The sequence below is a fragment of the Prionailurus viverrinus genome, chromosome D2 (genome assembly GCF_022837055.1).
Source record: "Prionailurus viverrinus isolate Anna chromosome D2, UM_Priviv_1.0, whole genome shotgun sequence".
Taxonomy (NCBI): domain Eukaryota; kingdom Metazoa; phylum Chordata; class Mammalia; order Carnivora; family Felidae; genus Prionailurus; species Prionailurus viverrinus.
Genome location: NC_062571.1, coordinates 3,338,132 through 3,351,292, shown reverse-complemented (window position 1 = coordinate 3,351,292; position 13,161 = coordinate 3,338,132). Strand labels below are relative to the sequence as shown.

Here is a 13,161-nt window from a genome sequence, read left to right as displayed (position 1 = left end):
ACAGAGTAGGTGCTCATTTATCAAAAGAAAAAATAAATATAATTTCTAAGAGTGAAAGAAACTCATGAACACCACTGGATTTCATCCCACCATGGGAAGCAGGCTTCTCCAACACTGGCTTTCAAGTTCATCCTTTGAATTTTACACATGCTGTCTCAACTTTCTAGGTAATTTCTCTCCTGTGTTCTACCTGGGAACCCTGACCCTTCTGCCGAAATAACTTTCTACGTAATTTTCTCCACCCCTCCCTAACCTAGAACTTCTACCTCTCACCTTTGCATCTATAGCACGTAGCACAGTGACTGACATATGATCAAACCTCCAGTTGATGAAATGAACAATGGTTATTTCTTCTGATCTATGCTCCAGGCCCTTACAGACTTCAAAGACTGACGCTTATGTTCATAAGGACTTTTTAAAAATGTAATGATCTCATCTCTACCATGGGGTTATGATATGTGCACAGTTCCAGACACCAAAGGCTTGAAACAGAACTGCTTTATTTTCTTTACAGACAACATTTCTAAGTAGGATATAGGATCATATTTGGCAATCTGTCTGGTGTCTTGTAGGCTGCCGTATTGTTAAGTATGTGCACATACACACAGACTAAAGGCTCAGGAGTTGAGAGTAGTGCTGAATTCCACTGAACAGTCATTCTGAAGCCCATTTCAAGAGCAACCCCTTTCTCACTAGGAGAGGGATGGTCTCACATGCATCTGTCTCTCTAGATACTCTAAACCATGCAAAGCAGCAACATCCATGTTTTAGCAAAAGCAATTTGGGAAGAGTGGCATAATCACATTCTCATCATTTTTGCTTCGGTGCAATTACCAGTCTATGTACAAGGATGAGCCAGAAGAGTTCCTGTGAAACTTTTCAAGGAAAAATCAGCCAAGGGTAGAACGTGTTGGGAGCCTTTGGGGACTCGTGATCCTTCTCCCATATGGTGCCAAAGCCCTTATTTAATTCACTCACGTCGTCTCAGAATTGCATAATTGTCTTCAACCAATGATAAAATACTAGTAGAGCAAACTGTACATTTTCAATGGACTTTTTTCAAATTTTTCTTAGAGAATTCTTTGTGATGGAACACAGAGAAAGTTACCAATATGTAGATTAATATCCTATTTTTTTTAAGTTGTTTCACTTCCTTAATGAAAGTTTTCCATTTTTTGTTTAACACATCTCACTAAAGCTAATTCTGAGGGGAAAGATGTGGTTTCGTTTTGTTTTGTTTTGTTTTGTGAGAGAGCGCCAGAGAGCACAAGCTGGGGACGGGGAGACGGAGAGGGAGAGGCAAAATCTTTTTTTTTTTTTTTTTAACGTTATTTATTTTTGAGACAGAGAGAGACAGAGCATGAACAGGGGAGGAGCAGAGAGAGAGGGAGACACAGAATCTGAAACAGGTTCCAGGCTCCGAGCTGTCAGCACAGAACCTGATGCGGGGCTCGAACCCACAGACCGCGAGATCATGACCTGAGCCGAAGTCGGACGCTTAACCGACCGAGCCACCCAGGCGCCCCAGGGAGAGACAAAATCTTAAGCAGACTCCACTCTGAGCATGGAGCCCAACGCAGGCTGGGCTCAGCCTCACAACAGTGAGATCACGACCTGAGCAGAAAATAAGGGTTGGCTGGTTAACCTGCTGAGCCACCCATGCACCCTGAAAATTATTATTTCTGAATTTATTTTTACATAAAAATAGTAACTTCTAAGAAGGCCACCTTTGTTACCAAAGGTGTTTCCTTTGATTGGATACAACTATTTATGCATGATTCTAGAACGATGAGTGAGAGTGTAAAACGTTACCAGCTACGGACCAACAAGGATAGAGTAGAGGATGCCTGGTCTATCTGCTGGCGGCTGAATGTTCCGGTCCTGGTCAACAGCTTGGATGGGCGGGGTAACCACGATGGGGTTCAGTTCTTCCTGGAAAAAAAAAATGGGAGCGTTTAGTCCCACTTTATTCTTAACGCCTCATGGAGAACTGACACTCAGATATGAGACATTACAGTCTGGACAGCTAGGCAATACCTGAACTAGTAGTTAAACTCAGCTTTCGAGATTTGAAATTTAACACATTATACTAGTTAATTTTGAATTCAAAGAGGGAACAGTGTGTCCTCAGGGTCAGAATGAAAAGTCATAGTAATTACACACTTAGAACTTTATATCAGGGTTTTCTCCTAAGAGGAAGACGAGGAAGAAAGAGATCAATAAATCTGCATCTTCCCTAGATAATTAAATCAGAAGTATGAGGCTACCAAATATAATTTTATCTGTCTGTAGACAAGATTTGTAAGAATATTTACATTCTTTTTCTTCCTAACTCATGTTTTAAAAATTACTTTTTACATTTAAAATTAAAAAAATTAAAAAAATTACATTTAAAAATGTAATCACTTAATTACATTAAAAACAAAATTTTAAAAATCAATGCTTTAACTGAATAGAAATCAAAGCCCCATCACTGCAAATGTCATATAGCGAAATTGATTATATATTATGCATGTACGTACATGCATATAAATTTAATTTATAATTATATGCAAGAGGACTCTGTTTAAAATCATAATATATTTCTCCAAGCCAGTGTTTGCCAATATGATGTCCAGTGGTATTCTGTTCCACTATCAGGATTGGTAAGCAGTTTTCTGTGCAGGACCAGATAATAAATATATTTAGGCTTTGCTGGACAGAGAGTCTCCGTGTCAGCTTCTCAACTCTGACACTGTAACACAAAATCAACCAAGTGGGTATGACTATGCTGCAATAAAGCTTTATATACAAAGACGAATGGTATGTAGGACAGAGTTTCTTGGCCCCTGTACTGAATGATCAATCATTCTTTGTAACAAATATGCTGAAAAAACAAATGTGCACTCTTCACAGATAAGCTTGCGACACAGGATATGAAAGAAACTTTCAGAAAGTGAATCCACTTTCCTGCAGGTCTTTTCAGAGACTTTGTGCTAATTTGCATAATGGCCATCTAAGAAGGGGGTGTTATTTGCACATTTTCTAGAATCATCCATTAACATCTCCTTGAACTCTTACATTGCCTTAGAACACAGTTTGAGAAATACTGCTTTAAGTCTCTGCAAGCCCTCAGTCCAAACATACTAGTAATTTTAAAGGGAAATAATGTGTTTCAATATCTGACTTCACAGTCTAAGGAATCACTGCAACATTATTTTATATTATATCTTCTCAAATGAGAGAACCTTGAAATGTATCATATACTTTTATATAAAATCAGTACTTTCTAATCTCAGCAGAAATGTAGAGTAGTGGCCTGCTGAAAAGAAATGCAAGAATATGAAACTGTAACGTGGAATACTTAACTTTGATTAAGTTACGGTAAGTTATATTAAACACAAGTATATTGCTAAAACATGTTAAATTTTTGAAGTTGAAATAATTAAAGGTAATCATTGAGCAAATATTTGGAGTTCACATACATCTTAGGGGTTCTGCAGACTTAAAAATCTCTAATAGGCTCTCCATAGCCTAAACGTTTTTAATATCTTCCTAAAAACAAAGAGCTCCTGGTAGGGATAACTTTGCAATACTGTATTCACCTTTTTAATGTGTCTTCAGATCCATGAAAATGTCAAACCAATATCAAAATCACTCCATTAAATCAGGATGACTACTGTTCTTTTGGTTGTTGTTCTTTCCACACAATACAACACATCACAATACAACAGTCTTCCTCAACTCTTTCCCTTGTTCCCTATTTCTGTCCCTTGTTCTCCGTTTCACTCTATCATTGCATCACTTCTCTCTCTCTCTCTCTCTCTCTCTCTCTCTCTCTCTCACCACACACACACACACACACACACACACACACACACGCACACACATGCACACACACACCTGCCCAATAGACAATTTCCTTTCTCTGTAATCCTGTATTTCTCCTGACACTGAAAGCATCCAAAGCTCTTCAAGTCTGTATGTTTGAACACAGGAGTAGAGGGCTGATAGGTCATCCTAGACATTCGTCAAAGCAGCCTGATGGCGTTAGCCAAAGTCAGCATGCAGCCAAGCTACTGCAGTTCTGGTTCAACTAATAAATCTATGGTGGGTCTTCCAAAAGTACAGTAGCATGCAGATCTTGCGAAGGGAATTCACCCCTCAGGATGTTTTGCAGCCTGTCTTCCTTCCCATGGCCAGAGAAATATACTAAGGGATCCTAGACTCCTGCTTTTTGAAATAACTTACCTAGAATTAAAAGCAAAATGAAACAAAAAAACAGAAAACAAAACAAGAAAAAAAAACTGAACCTGAGGTCTTCTGGGAGAGTGCTAAACATGACCAGATCACATTGGGGTTTCTCTGCTGACACCTTTCTCTGCTAAGTGACCAACACATATACAGTTTTAGTTTGGGTAATGAGTCACATAGTTTAAAATCCTCTTCCTGCACAAGTTGCTGGAATGAGAAATGGGGTTTCAGTCATATTTTTAAAAATTATATGAACAACAGGAAAAAAAAACTAAAAATAACACAATAAACAAAACCAAAAGGGAGGGAAAGGTTCTAATTAAATTCCTCATCTTTCATAGTTGGTTATTAATAAATGTATGGTGAGAACTGAAGAAATAAAAAGAAACAAGTACGCGGTTTAGAATTACGTGACATCTAGAATCAGAAGAATTGAAACTAGAAATACCAGCATGTGGCTGTCTCGGGAGAGTGGGCCTAGAAGTGAAGAAGGGAGGTGGGATGAAATGTATTTAAAGCCATTCAGTCCTGTTTCACTGTGTAGTTTCTATACTCTGTACTAATTTTAATATTATAAATTAGCAAATTGTACTAGTGAGAATACAATAAATAAATCCTCTTGGTGAAGGCTTCAATGAGTTTCTGGAAATTTGGGAGTACAGTTGTCTTATATAACTTCCTAGGACTGATTTTTTTTTTAAGAAAATCTAGGTTTAAAGGTGAAAAGGATGAATTCTCAGCTATGATTTCTAAGATTACATCCCAAGTATATTGGGCTGCTTGAATCTTGAGAATTTCTAACACTGGTAATATGTAACATTAAAGGATATTGTGTTTTGTGTAGGATGCTACTGTTACAGTATGTAATGAAATTTTTTATACAGATAAGTAGCATTTAAGCCAGAGTTGGAAAATGAAACATGTACTCTTTAGAAGAAACAACATAATAAGATGCATCAAGTTTTGAACTTCTTCATCACCAAAAATCTCTGTATGGGAGATAGCCAGCGATTGGAAGGACATACAACTAACCAAGGAAATGCCAGCGAGAAACTATTCCTTAGAAAAGAAAGAATTTTATGGGGGAAAAAACATGCAATCATGTATAATATTTGGCAAGTTAATATCTACTTACTAAATACATTCATGTCAACTTGTATTGTACTGAATTTTCCAGCCCGGTAGCAGATCACCACACGGAGCCAGACCTGAAGGAAACCGGCCCGCGGTGACCACTGCCAGAGCAGGCTCCCCAGGCCTTAGAAAAGGGGAAAAACTAGGAGACACATTTCTTTTGAAGAACCATCCTCTTCAAGCAGATAGTAACTACTGCTCCGTTCCTCTCCCGCCCCCTTATTTCTCTTAGCTTCTAATTTTACCGCTGGATTAGAGAAGAAGAATTATGCTGAAGAACTTGGAAATTCACCCATGGCCTAATTATGCTTGGGTATCCTTAAGGACAGGATTACAAGGTTCCCTTATGACCATATAATTGCAGTAATTGCTCAATTAGTCTTCACAGAAGGCTCTGTTGGCAGGTGCACACAAAATATCTAATAACCCACCGCCTAGCCTAGTGAGGAACTGTTTGCAACATACTTGCTTCATCAAGTTGAATTCCAGGAGACACATAAAAAAGGCATCCAAACACTGCAAAGCTCTTGGGCGCCTTGCCCCTAAAGCAAATCTGTCTTCTCTGCAGAGAAGGCAGCCTTCTTTGTCTTTGAGAAGAACTCATATCTTTGAGAAGAAGTCCCATCTCCTGAATTCTGTTCGTGCTGATGCGCACATGTTAAAAGTACACAGAAGAGTGGATTCACATTTCACCGCTTTGAGTCCCCAGAGTTAAATTCCCTGACATATTTAGTGATGGTGATTCCATATAAAGAGATTCGTGTCGTGAAGATAATCATAGAAACTATTAAACAATAACGAAAAGATTGTCTCCGGTAGAAATGCTGCATAATTCTATGATTATAAAACCCAAGATTATTCCCCTAGGGACATAAGCTTCGTATCCAATTAGCTTTTCTGGAGGGGTGCCTTGTCTTTTCAGTGTATCTAAGACAATGCTTTCAGGTTCAACTGCTGAATTCTTTTTGAGAAAATAACAAGAGGCGGTTGGACTGTTGAGGTAAGTGAGGGTTAGTTACTCCTTCTACATCTTCAACTCCAGAATGAGAAAGCAAGTTTCAGTTGGAATGCCGCTACTGTAGTCTATGTATAGATACATCTGTAACTATTTATACACATAATAAATAAATGTATTGGCAAGCACAGAAGATTAAAGACACTGTTCTTCAATTGTATACTTTTGTTTTATTCTAAAGTGTCTCTGAAAAAGTTTTTGAGATATATTTTTTGTCGTATATCCTGTGATGGACTGCTGTATTCCAAAAGTGCATCTGACCATCCTTGCAACTGCATATTTGATCTATAGTTCTAATACCTACGTTGTTTATAAAACATTTCTTTGAGCCTTTGCCTTTGATATTTATTTGCTTAGACCTAATAAATGTAGTTTGAGCAATTTATTATTTTTTTTGAATTAGGAAAAGAAATTTATTTTATTTTATTTATTTTTGTGATATTGTCTTTATTTTATTTATTTATTTATTTTAAATATATGAAGTTTATTGTCAAATTGGTTTCCATACAACACCCAGTGCTTATCCCAAAAGGTGCCCTCCTCAATACCCATCACCCACCCACCCCTCCCTCCCACCCCCCATCAACCCTCAGTTTGTTCTCAGTTTTTTGAGTCTCTTCTGCTTTGGCTCTCTTCCACTCTAATCTCTTTTTTTTTTTCCTTCCCCTCCCCCATGGGTTTCTGTTAAGTTTCTCAGGATCCACGTAAGAGTGAAACCATATGATATCTGTCTTTCTCTGTATGGCTTATTTCACTTAGCATCACACTCTCCAGTTCCATCCACGTTGCTACAAAGGGCCATATTTCATTCTTTCTCATTGCCATGTAGTACTCCATTGTGTATATAAACCACGATTTTTTTATCCATTCATCAGTTGATGGACATTTAGGCTCTTCCCATCATTTGGCTATTGTTGAGAGTGCTGCTATAAACATTGGGGTACAAGTGGCCCTATGCATCACTACTCCTGTATCCCTTGGATAAATTCCTAGCAGTGCTATTGCTGGGTCATAGGGTAGGTCTATTTTTAATTTTCTGAGGAACCTCCACACTGCTTTCCAGAGCGGCTGCACCAATTTGCATTCCCACCAACAGTGCAAGAGGGTTCCCGTTTCTCCGCATCCTCTCCAGCATCTATAGTCTCCTGATTTGTTCATTTTGGCGACTATGACTGGTGTGAGGTGATATCTGAGTGTAGTTTTGATTTGTATTTCCCTGATGAGGAGCGACGTTGAGCATCTTGTCATGTGCCTGTTGGCCCTCCGGATGTCTTCTTTAGAGAAGTGTCTATTCATGTTTTCTGCCCATTTCTTCACTGGGTTATTTGTTTTTCGGGTGTGGAGTTTGGTGAGCTCTTTATAGATTTTGGATACTAGCCCTTTGTCCGATATGTCATTTGCAAATATCTTTTCCCATTCCGTTGGTTGCCTTTTAGTTTTGTTGGTTGTTTCCTTTGCTGTGCAGAAGCTTTTTATCTTCATAAGGTCCCAGTAGTTCATTTTGAGCAATTTATTTTACATAAATAATGAAACGTATGCTCAGGGATGTGTTTACAAGGATTATTTGTTGCAACAAAATACAACTTGCTTTTAAAAACTAAACTTTGTATGGAAGGGCTATATATGACAGACTTTTATAAACCATAAATCCATAACCTGATGAACTATCACCAAGTTGTATTTAATTCTAAATGCCATGACATTAAGAACTAGAATATCGTCAATATTTCAGAAGCTCTCTATTCTCTATATTTTCTATCAATCGCTCTTGCTCCTTCCACTCTAAAGATGGCCTGCTTTCTATTATCATAGATTACTTTCACTTGTTTGAAACCGTATACAAATAGAACTATACAATGTCATTTAATTACTGACTTTGTTCAAGTATTACTAAGTCTTACATGGTCGGCATGCATGTGGGAGTTAGGTACATCAAGTGTAGTCCCTGCGTTCTCGTTTTAATGGATGTACTGTGTTCATTAGACAGACACCCCCAACTTCGTTTCCTTTTCACACTGGTGATGGCGTTTGGGTTGTTTCCAGGGCATGCCGTGAAGAACAGCACTAGGTCCTTCTGCGTGTGTTCTTACACATGAAGGCATTTGTGTGAAATACAAGAATATAATTGTCAGACACGCATGTATGGGCTAGGTCCCTGCCATTTTAAGTCTTCTAAACTTGTCGTGTGAGCTCACGTTCTATTGTGAGTGGTCCACTGCTCTGCTGACAGTTGGTAAGTTTAGCCATTCAGTAGGTACGCATCGTCACCTCACAGTGATTTGAACTGTTTTACAATGTTGGACATTTGTGAAGTGTTGTTTCGTGTCTTTCGTCTGTTCTCCTACTTTGCCTTACTGGTTCATAAGAGCTCTCCATATATCACAGTGTAAGTCTTTTTATCAGCTGACTGTTCAATAAATATTATATCCCACTCTACGGCTTTCATTTAGAGCCTATTAATGTTGTCTTGCTGAAGAAAAGTTTCTCATTCTCCCACTTACCCATTTTTCTTTCCCTTTATACTTGTCTATTTGCTCTACCCATCCCTATATTTTGACCTGAGGTATACCTGATAATTTCCCTTATGCATTTCTATACAGAGAATATTGCACTCTTCCTTATTAAAATTTATCTAACACTCACTAGAACCGTGTGTCTGAGTTTCCTTGCCTAGAACTTTCTTGAGAGCAGGGATCGGTTGTATTGACAGCACCAGAAATACATGTGTTACACAGGCACTAAGAACTGTTGAATGAGAGACTTCTCAGTTCTGTATTATTCAGGGTATTCACGAGCCTCATTGACCTAGCCTTGCTCTCTGGGCTCCTGTAAGACATCCAAATACACATACTGAGGCTGTATGAGCATCTTTCATTCACAAAGATACTACGCCCACCTAAAGGGAAGAGTAAGGTGGCCACAAGAATGCTCAGAATACAGAGATGTCGGCTCAAAGTGCTTCACAGCGATGGCCTTCAGTGTAATCAACAGTCTCTAAAACATTCCAGGAGACTGAGTGGCGAGCTCCTGTATCCTAAGTAAAACATTCCAATCTTGCCAAATAAGTTGCAATATCACCTCTTGAGAAGTTGTTTAATCCCTCAGCCTTTTAATCATACTTTTCATAGTGAAGTTAATAATATATACATTTCATTAATTGGTATAGGGATTCATGAAAGACAGTACATAAATGAATAAAACAGTAAGTGCCATGCTTAGTAATGGAAGTCATTATAGATCATAGTATTAAGATTACTTTATTATTTTAATTGTACTATATTAGCATTAAAATTGGCTTCAAGTTATAAGCAGAGAGAGAGAGTGATGGGATTGTTTTCATTTCTAGCTGGAAGCTAATTTTACCATATCTTGCATATTTTTCTTGAAACGTGACACTGACATGGATTTTGAAGGTTTTATTTAGAATTGCATACCTGATCAAATGTTTGAGGGAATGAAGGGGGCCTATCATTACTATTTGATTTTAGACCAAGATTTAGATCTAAAAGCTGCAAAGAAAATTATCTAATGATTAGACTTAAACATAACTTTAAGATGGTGTATCACAGAGTTGAATATTCACTCAAAATGAACATTTCACTTTATTAAACAGAAGCTTCAGTGAAATTCTTTTCAGTGAATATACTAAGCTGCATTAGTTTTACACCCAATTTATAAACTCATTCCCTACACTTTGATTACAGAAAGTCTGCAATAATTCCCTAATTTATTAAGAAGTTCTTATGGAGAAGCGCTCAGTCACAGGGACTCCAAGTACATGTACACAGGTTCATTTAGAATTCTTTTAATAAAGACATCTATTGATAAATATTAAGAGAGAGCTCTGACAGAAAACTCACATGTTAAACTATTCTGAGTGAGATATTCAAAATACCAAGTATCAGAGAAATTCAAGTATGCATAGCTTGAAGAAAGTAAATTTTGATCCATGTAGCAGAGGTGAGACTCGTGGAAAGGCAGGTTATGGTTGCATCTGATGGAGGCTGGATAAGGGAGTTAGAAGAACCCACAATCAATAGGTAGATAGATAAATATAAGACAGATTGATAGATAATTTAGGAATATTTTGGGGTGAGCCATTAAAGTGCCATAAAAACAGTATAGCGTAATTTTCATTATTATTACATTAAAATTTCACATAAAATTCCACAATTTTCACATTGGCCATGGAAGACATCTGTAGATACACAGCAAAAAATTATTTTCTTGTCTTTCTGATAAAGAAAAAATCATCTTGGAGTATACTGTTAAGTACAAATACAAATAAAAACATTTATGGGTCCATTTCTGGGTTCTCTGTTCCATTCCATTAATCTAAGTGTCTGTTTCTGTGCCAGTACCATACTGTCTTGATGATTCCAGCTTTGCAGTACAGCTTGAAGTTTAGGATTGTGATGCCTCCTACTTTGGTTTTCTTTTTCAGGATTGCATTGGCTATTCGGGGTCTTTTTTGGTTCCATACAAATTTTAGGATTGTTTGTTCTAGCTCTGTGAAGAATGCTGGTGTTATTTTGATAGGGATTCCATTGAATATGTAGATTGCTTTGGGTAGTATCAACATTTTAACAATATTTGTTCTTCCTATCCAGGAGCATGGAATCTTTTTCCATTTTTTTGTGTCTTCTTCAATTTCTTTTATAAGATTTCTATAGTTTTCGGGGGCACCTGGGTGGCTAAGTTGGTTGCATGACTCTTTGGCTCAGGTAATGATCTCGCTGTCCATGAGATCAAGCCCCACATTGGGCTCTGTACTGACAGCTCGGAGCCTGGAACTTGCTTCAGATTCTGTGTCTCCCTCTCTCTCTGCCCCTTCCCTGCTCATGTTCTCTCTCTCTCTCAAAAATAAATAAAAATTTAAAAAAAATAAAAAAAGTATTCTATAGTTTTCAGTGTATACATTTTTTTCACCTCTTTGGTTAGGTTTATGCCTAGGTATTTTATGGGTTTTGGTGGAATTGTAAATGGGATCAATTCCATGATTTCTCTTTCTGTTGCTTCATTATTGGTGTATACAAATGCAACCAATTTCTGTGCATTGATTTGATATCTTGCAACTTTGCTGAATTCATGGATCAGTTCTAGTAGGTTTTTTGGTGCAATTTTTTGGATTTTCTGTATAGAGGATCATGTCATCTGTGAAGAGTGAAAGTTTGACTTCCTCCTTGCTAGTTTGGATAGGTTTTTTCCTTTGTGTTATCTGATTGCTGAGGATAGGACTTCCAATTCTATGCTGAATAACAGTGGCAAGAGTGGACATCCCTGTAGTGTTCCTGACCTTACAGGGAAAGTTCTCAGTTTTTCTCCATTGAGGATGATATTAGCGGTGGGTCTTTCATATATGGCTTTTATGATCTTGAGGTATGATCCTTCTATCCCTACTTGAGAGTTTTTATCAAGAAAGGATGCTGTATTTTGTCAAATGCTTTCTCTGCCTCTATTGAGAGGATCATATGGTTCTTGTCCTTTCTTTTATTGATGTGATGAATCACGTTAATTGTTTTGCAGATATTGAACCAGCCCTGCAGCCCAGGTATAAATCCCACTTGGTCAGGGTGAACAATTCTTTTAATACGTTGGTGGATCTGGTTGGCTCACATCCTGTTGAGGATTTTTGCATGTACCCAGAAATGGACTCACAAATGTATGGCCAACTAATCTTTGACAAAGCAGGAAAGAATATCCAATGGAATAAAGACAGTCTCTTCACCAAGTGGTGCTGGGAAAAATGGACAGCGACATGGAGAAGAATGAACCTGGACCACTTTCTACACCATACAAAAACCCAAAATGGATGAAAGACCTAAACGTAAGACAGGAAGCCATCAAAATCCTAGAGGAGAAAACAGGCAAAAACCTCTTTGACTTCAGCTGCAGCAACTTCTTACTCAACTCGTCTCCAGAGGCAAGGGAAATAAGAGCAAAAATAAACTACTGGGACCTCATCAAGGTAAAAAGCTTCTCTACAGCAAAGGAACAATCAGCAAAACTAAAAGGCAACCAACAGAATGGGAGAAGATATTTGCAAATGACAGATCACATAAAGGGTTAGTATCCAAAATCTATAAAGAACTTATCAAACTCAACACCTAAAAACCAAATAATCCAATGAAGAAATGGGCAAAGGACAGGAATAGACACTTTTCCAAAGAAGACATCCAGATGGTTAATAGACACCTGAAAAAATGCTAAACATCACTCATGATCAAAAAACAAATTAAAACCAAAATGAGATACCACCTCACACCAGTCAGAATGGCTAAAATTAACAACTCAAGCAACAACAGATGCTGGCAAGGATGCGGAGAAAGAGGATCTCTTTTGCACTGCCGGTGGGAATGCAAAGTAGTGTCGCCTCTCTGGAAAATAGTATGGAGATTCCTCAAAAAATTAAAAATAGAACTATCCTACAACTCAGCAATTGGACTACTAGGTTTTTATCCAAGGGATACAGGTGTGCTCTTTCGAAGGGGCGCATGCACCCCAATGTTTATAGCAGTGCTATTGACAATAGCCAAAGTATGGAAAGAGCCCAAATGCCCATCAATGGATGAATGGATAAAGAAGATGTGGTATACATACAATGGAGTATTACTCGGCAATCAAAAATAATAAAATCTTGCCATTTGCAACTATGTGGATGGAACTGGAGGGTATCATGTTGGGATGAGCACTGGTGTTGTATGGAAACCAATTTGACAATAAATTTCATATTAAAAATAATAAATAAATAAATACATACATACATACATACATACATA

The 13,161-nt window shown here is 37.7% G+C and overlaps 1 protein-coding gene across 1 annotated transcript in view; it reads right to left on the bottom strand.

Moving 5' to 3' along the window:
- Positions 1–13,161, bottom strand: part of PCDH15 (protocadherin related 15) — an 850,076-nt gene that overhangs the window by 387,961 nt on the left and 448,954 nt on the right. Inside the window, exon 9 of the mRNA XM_047824821.1 lies at positions 1,824–1,932. Coding sequence (XP_047680777.1) covers positions 1,824–1,932 — 109 coding nt within the window. The remainder of the gene's footprint in view (positions 1–1,823; positions 1,933–13,161) is intronic.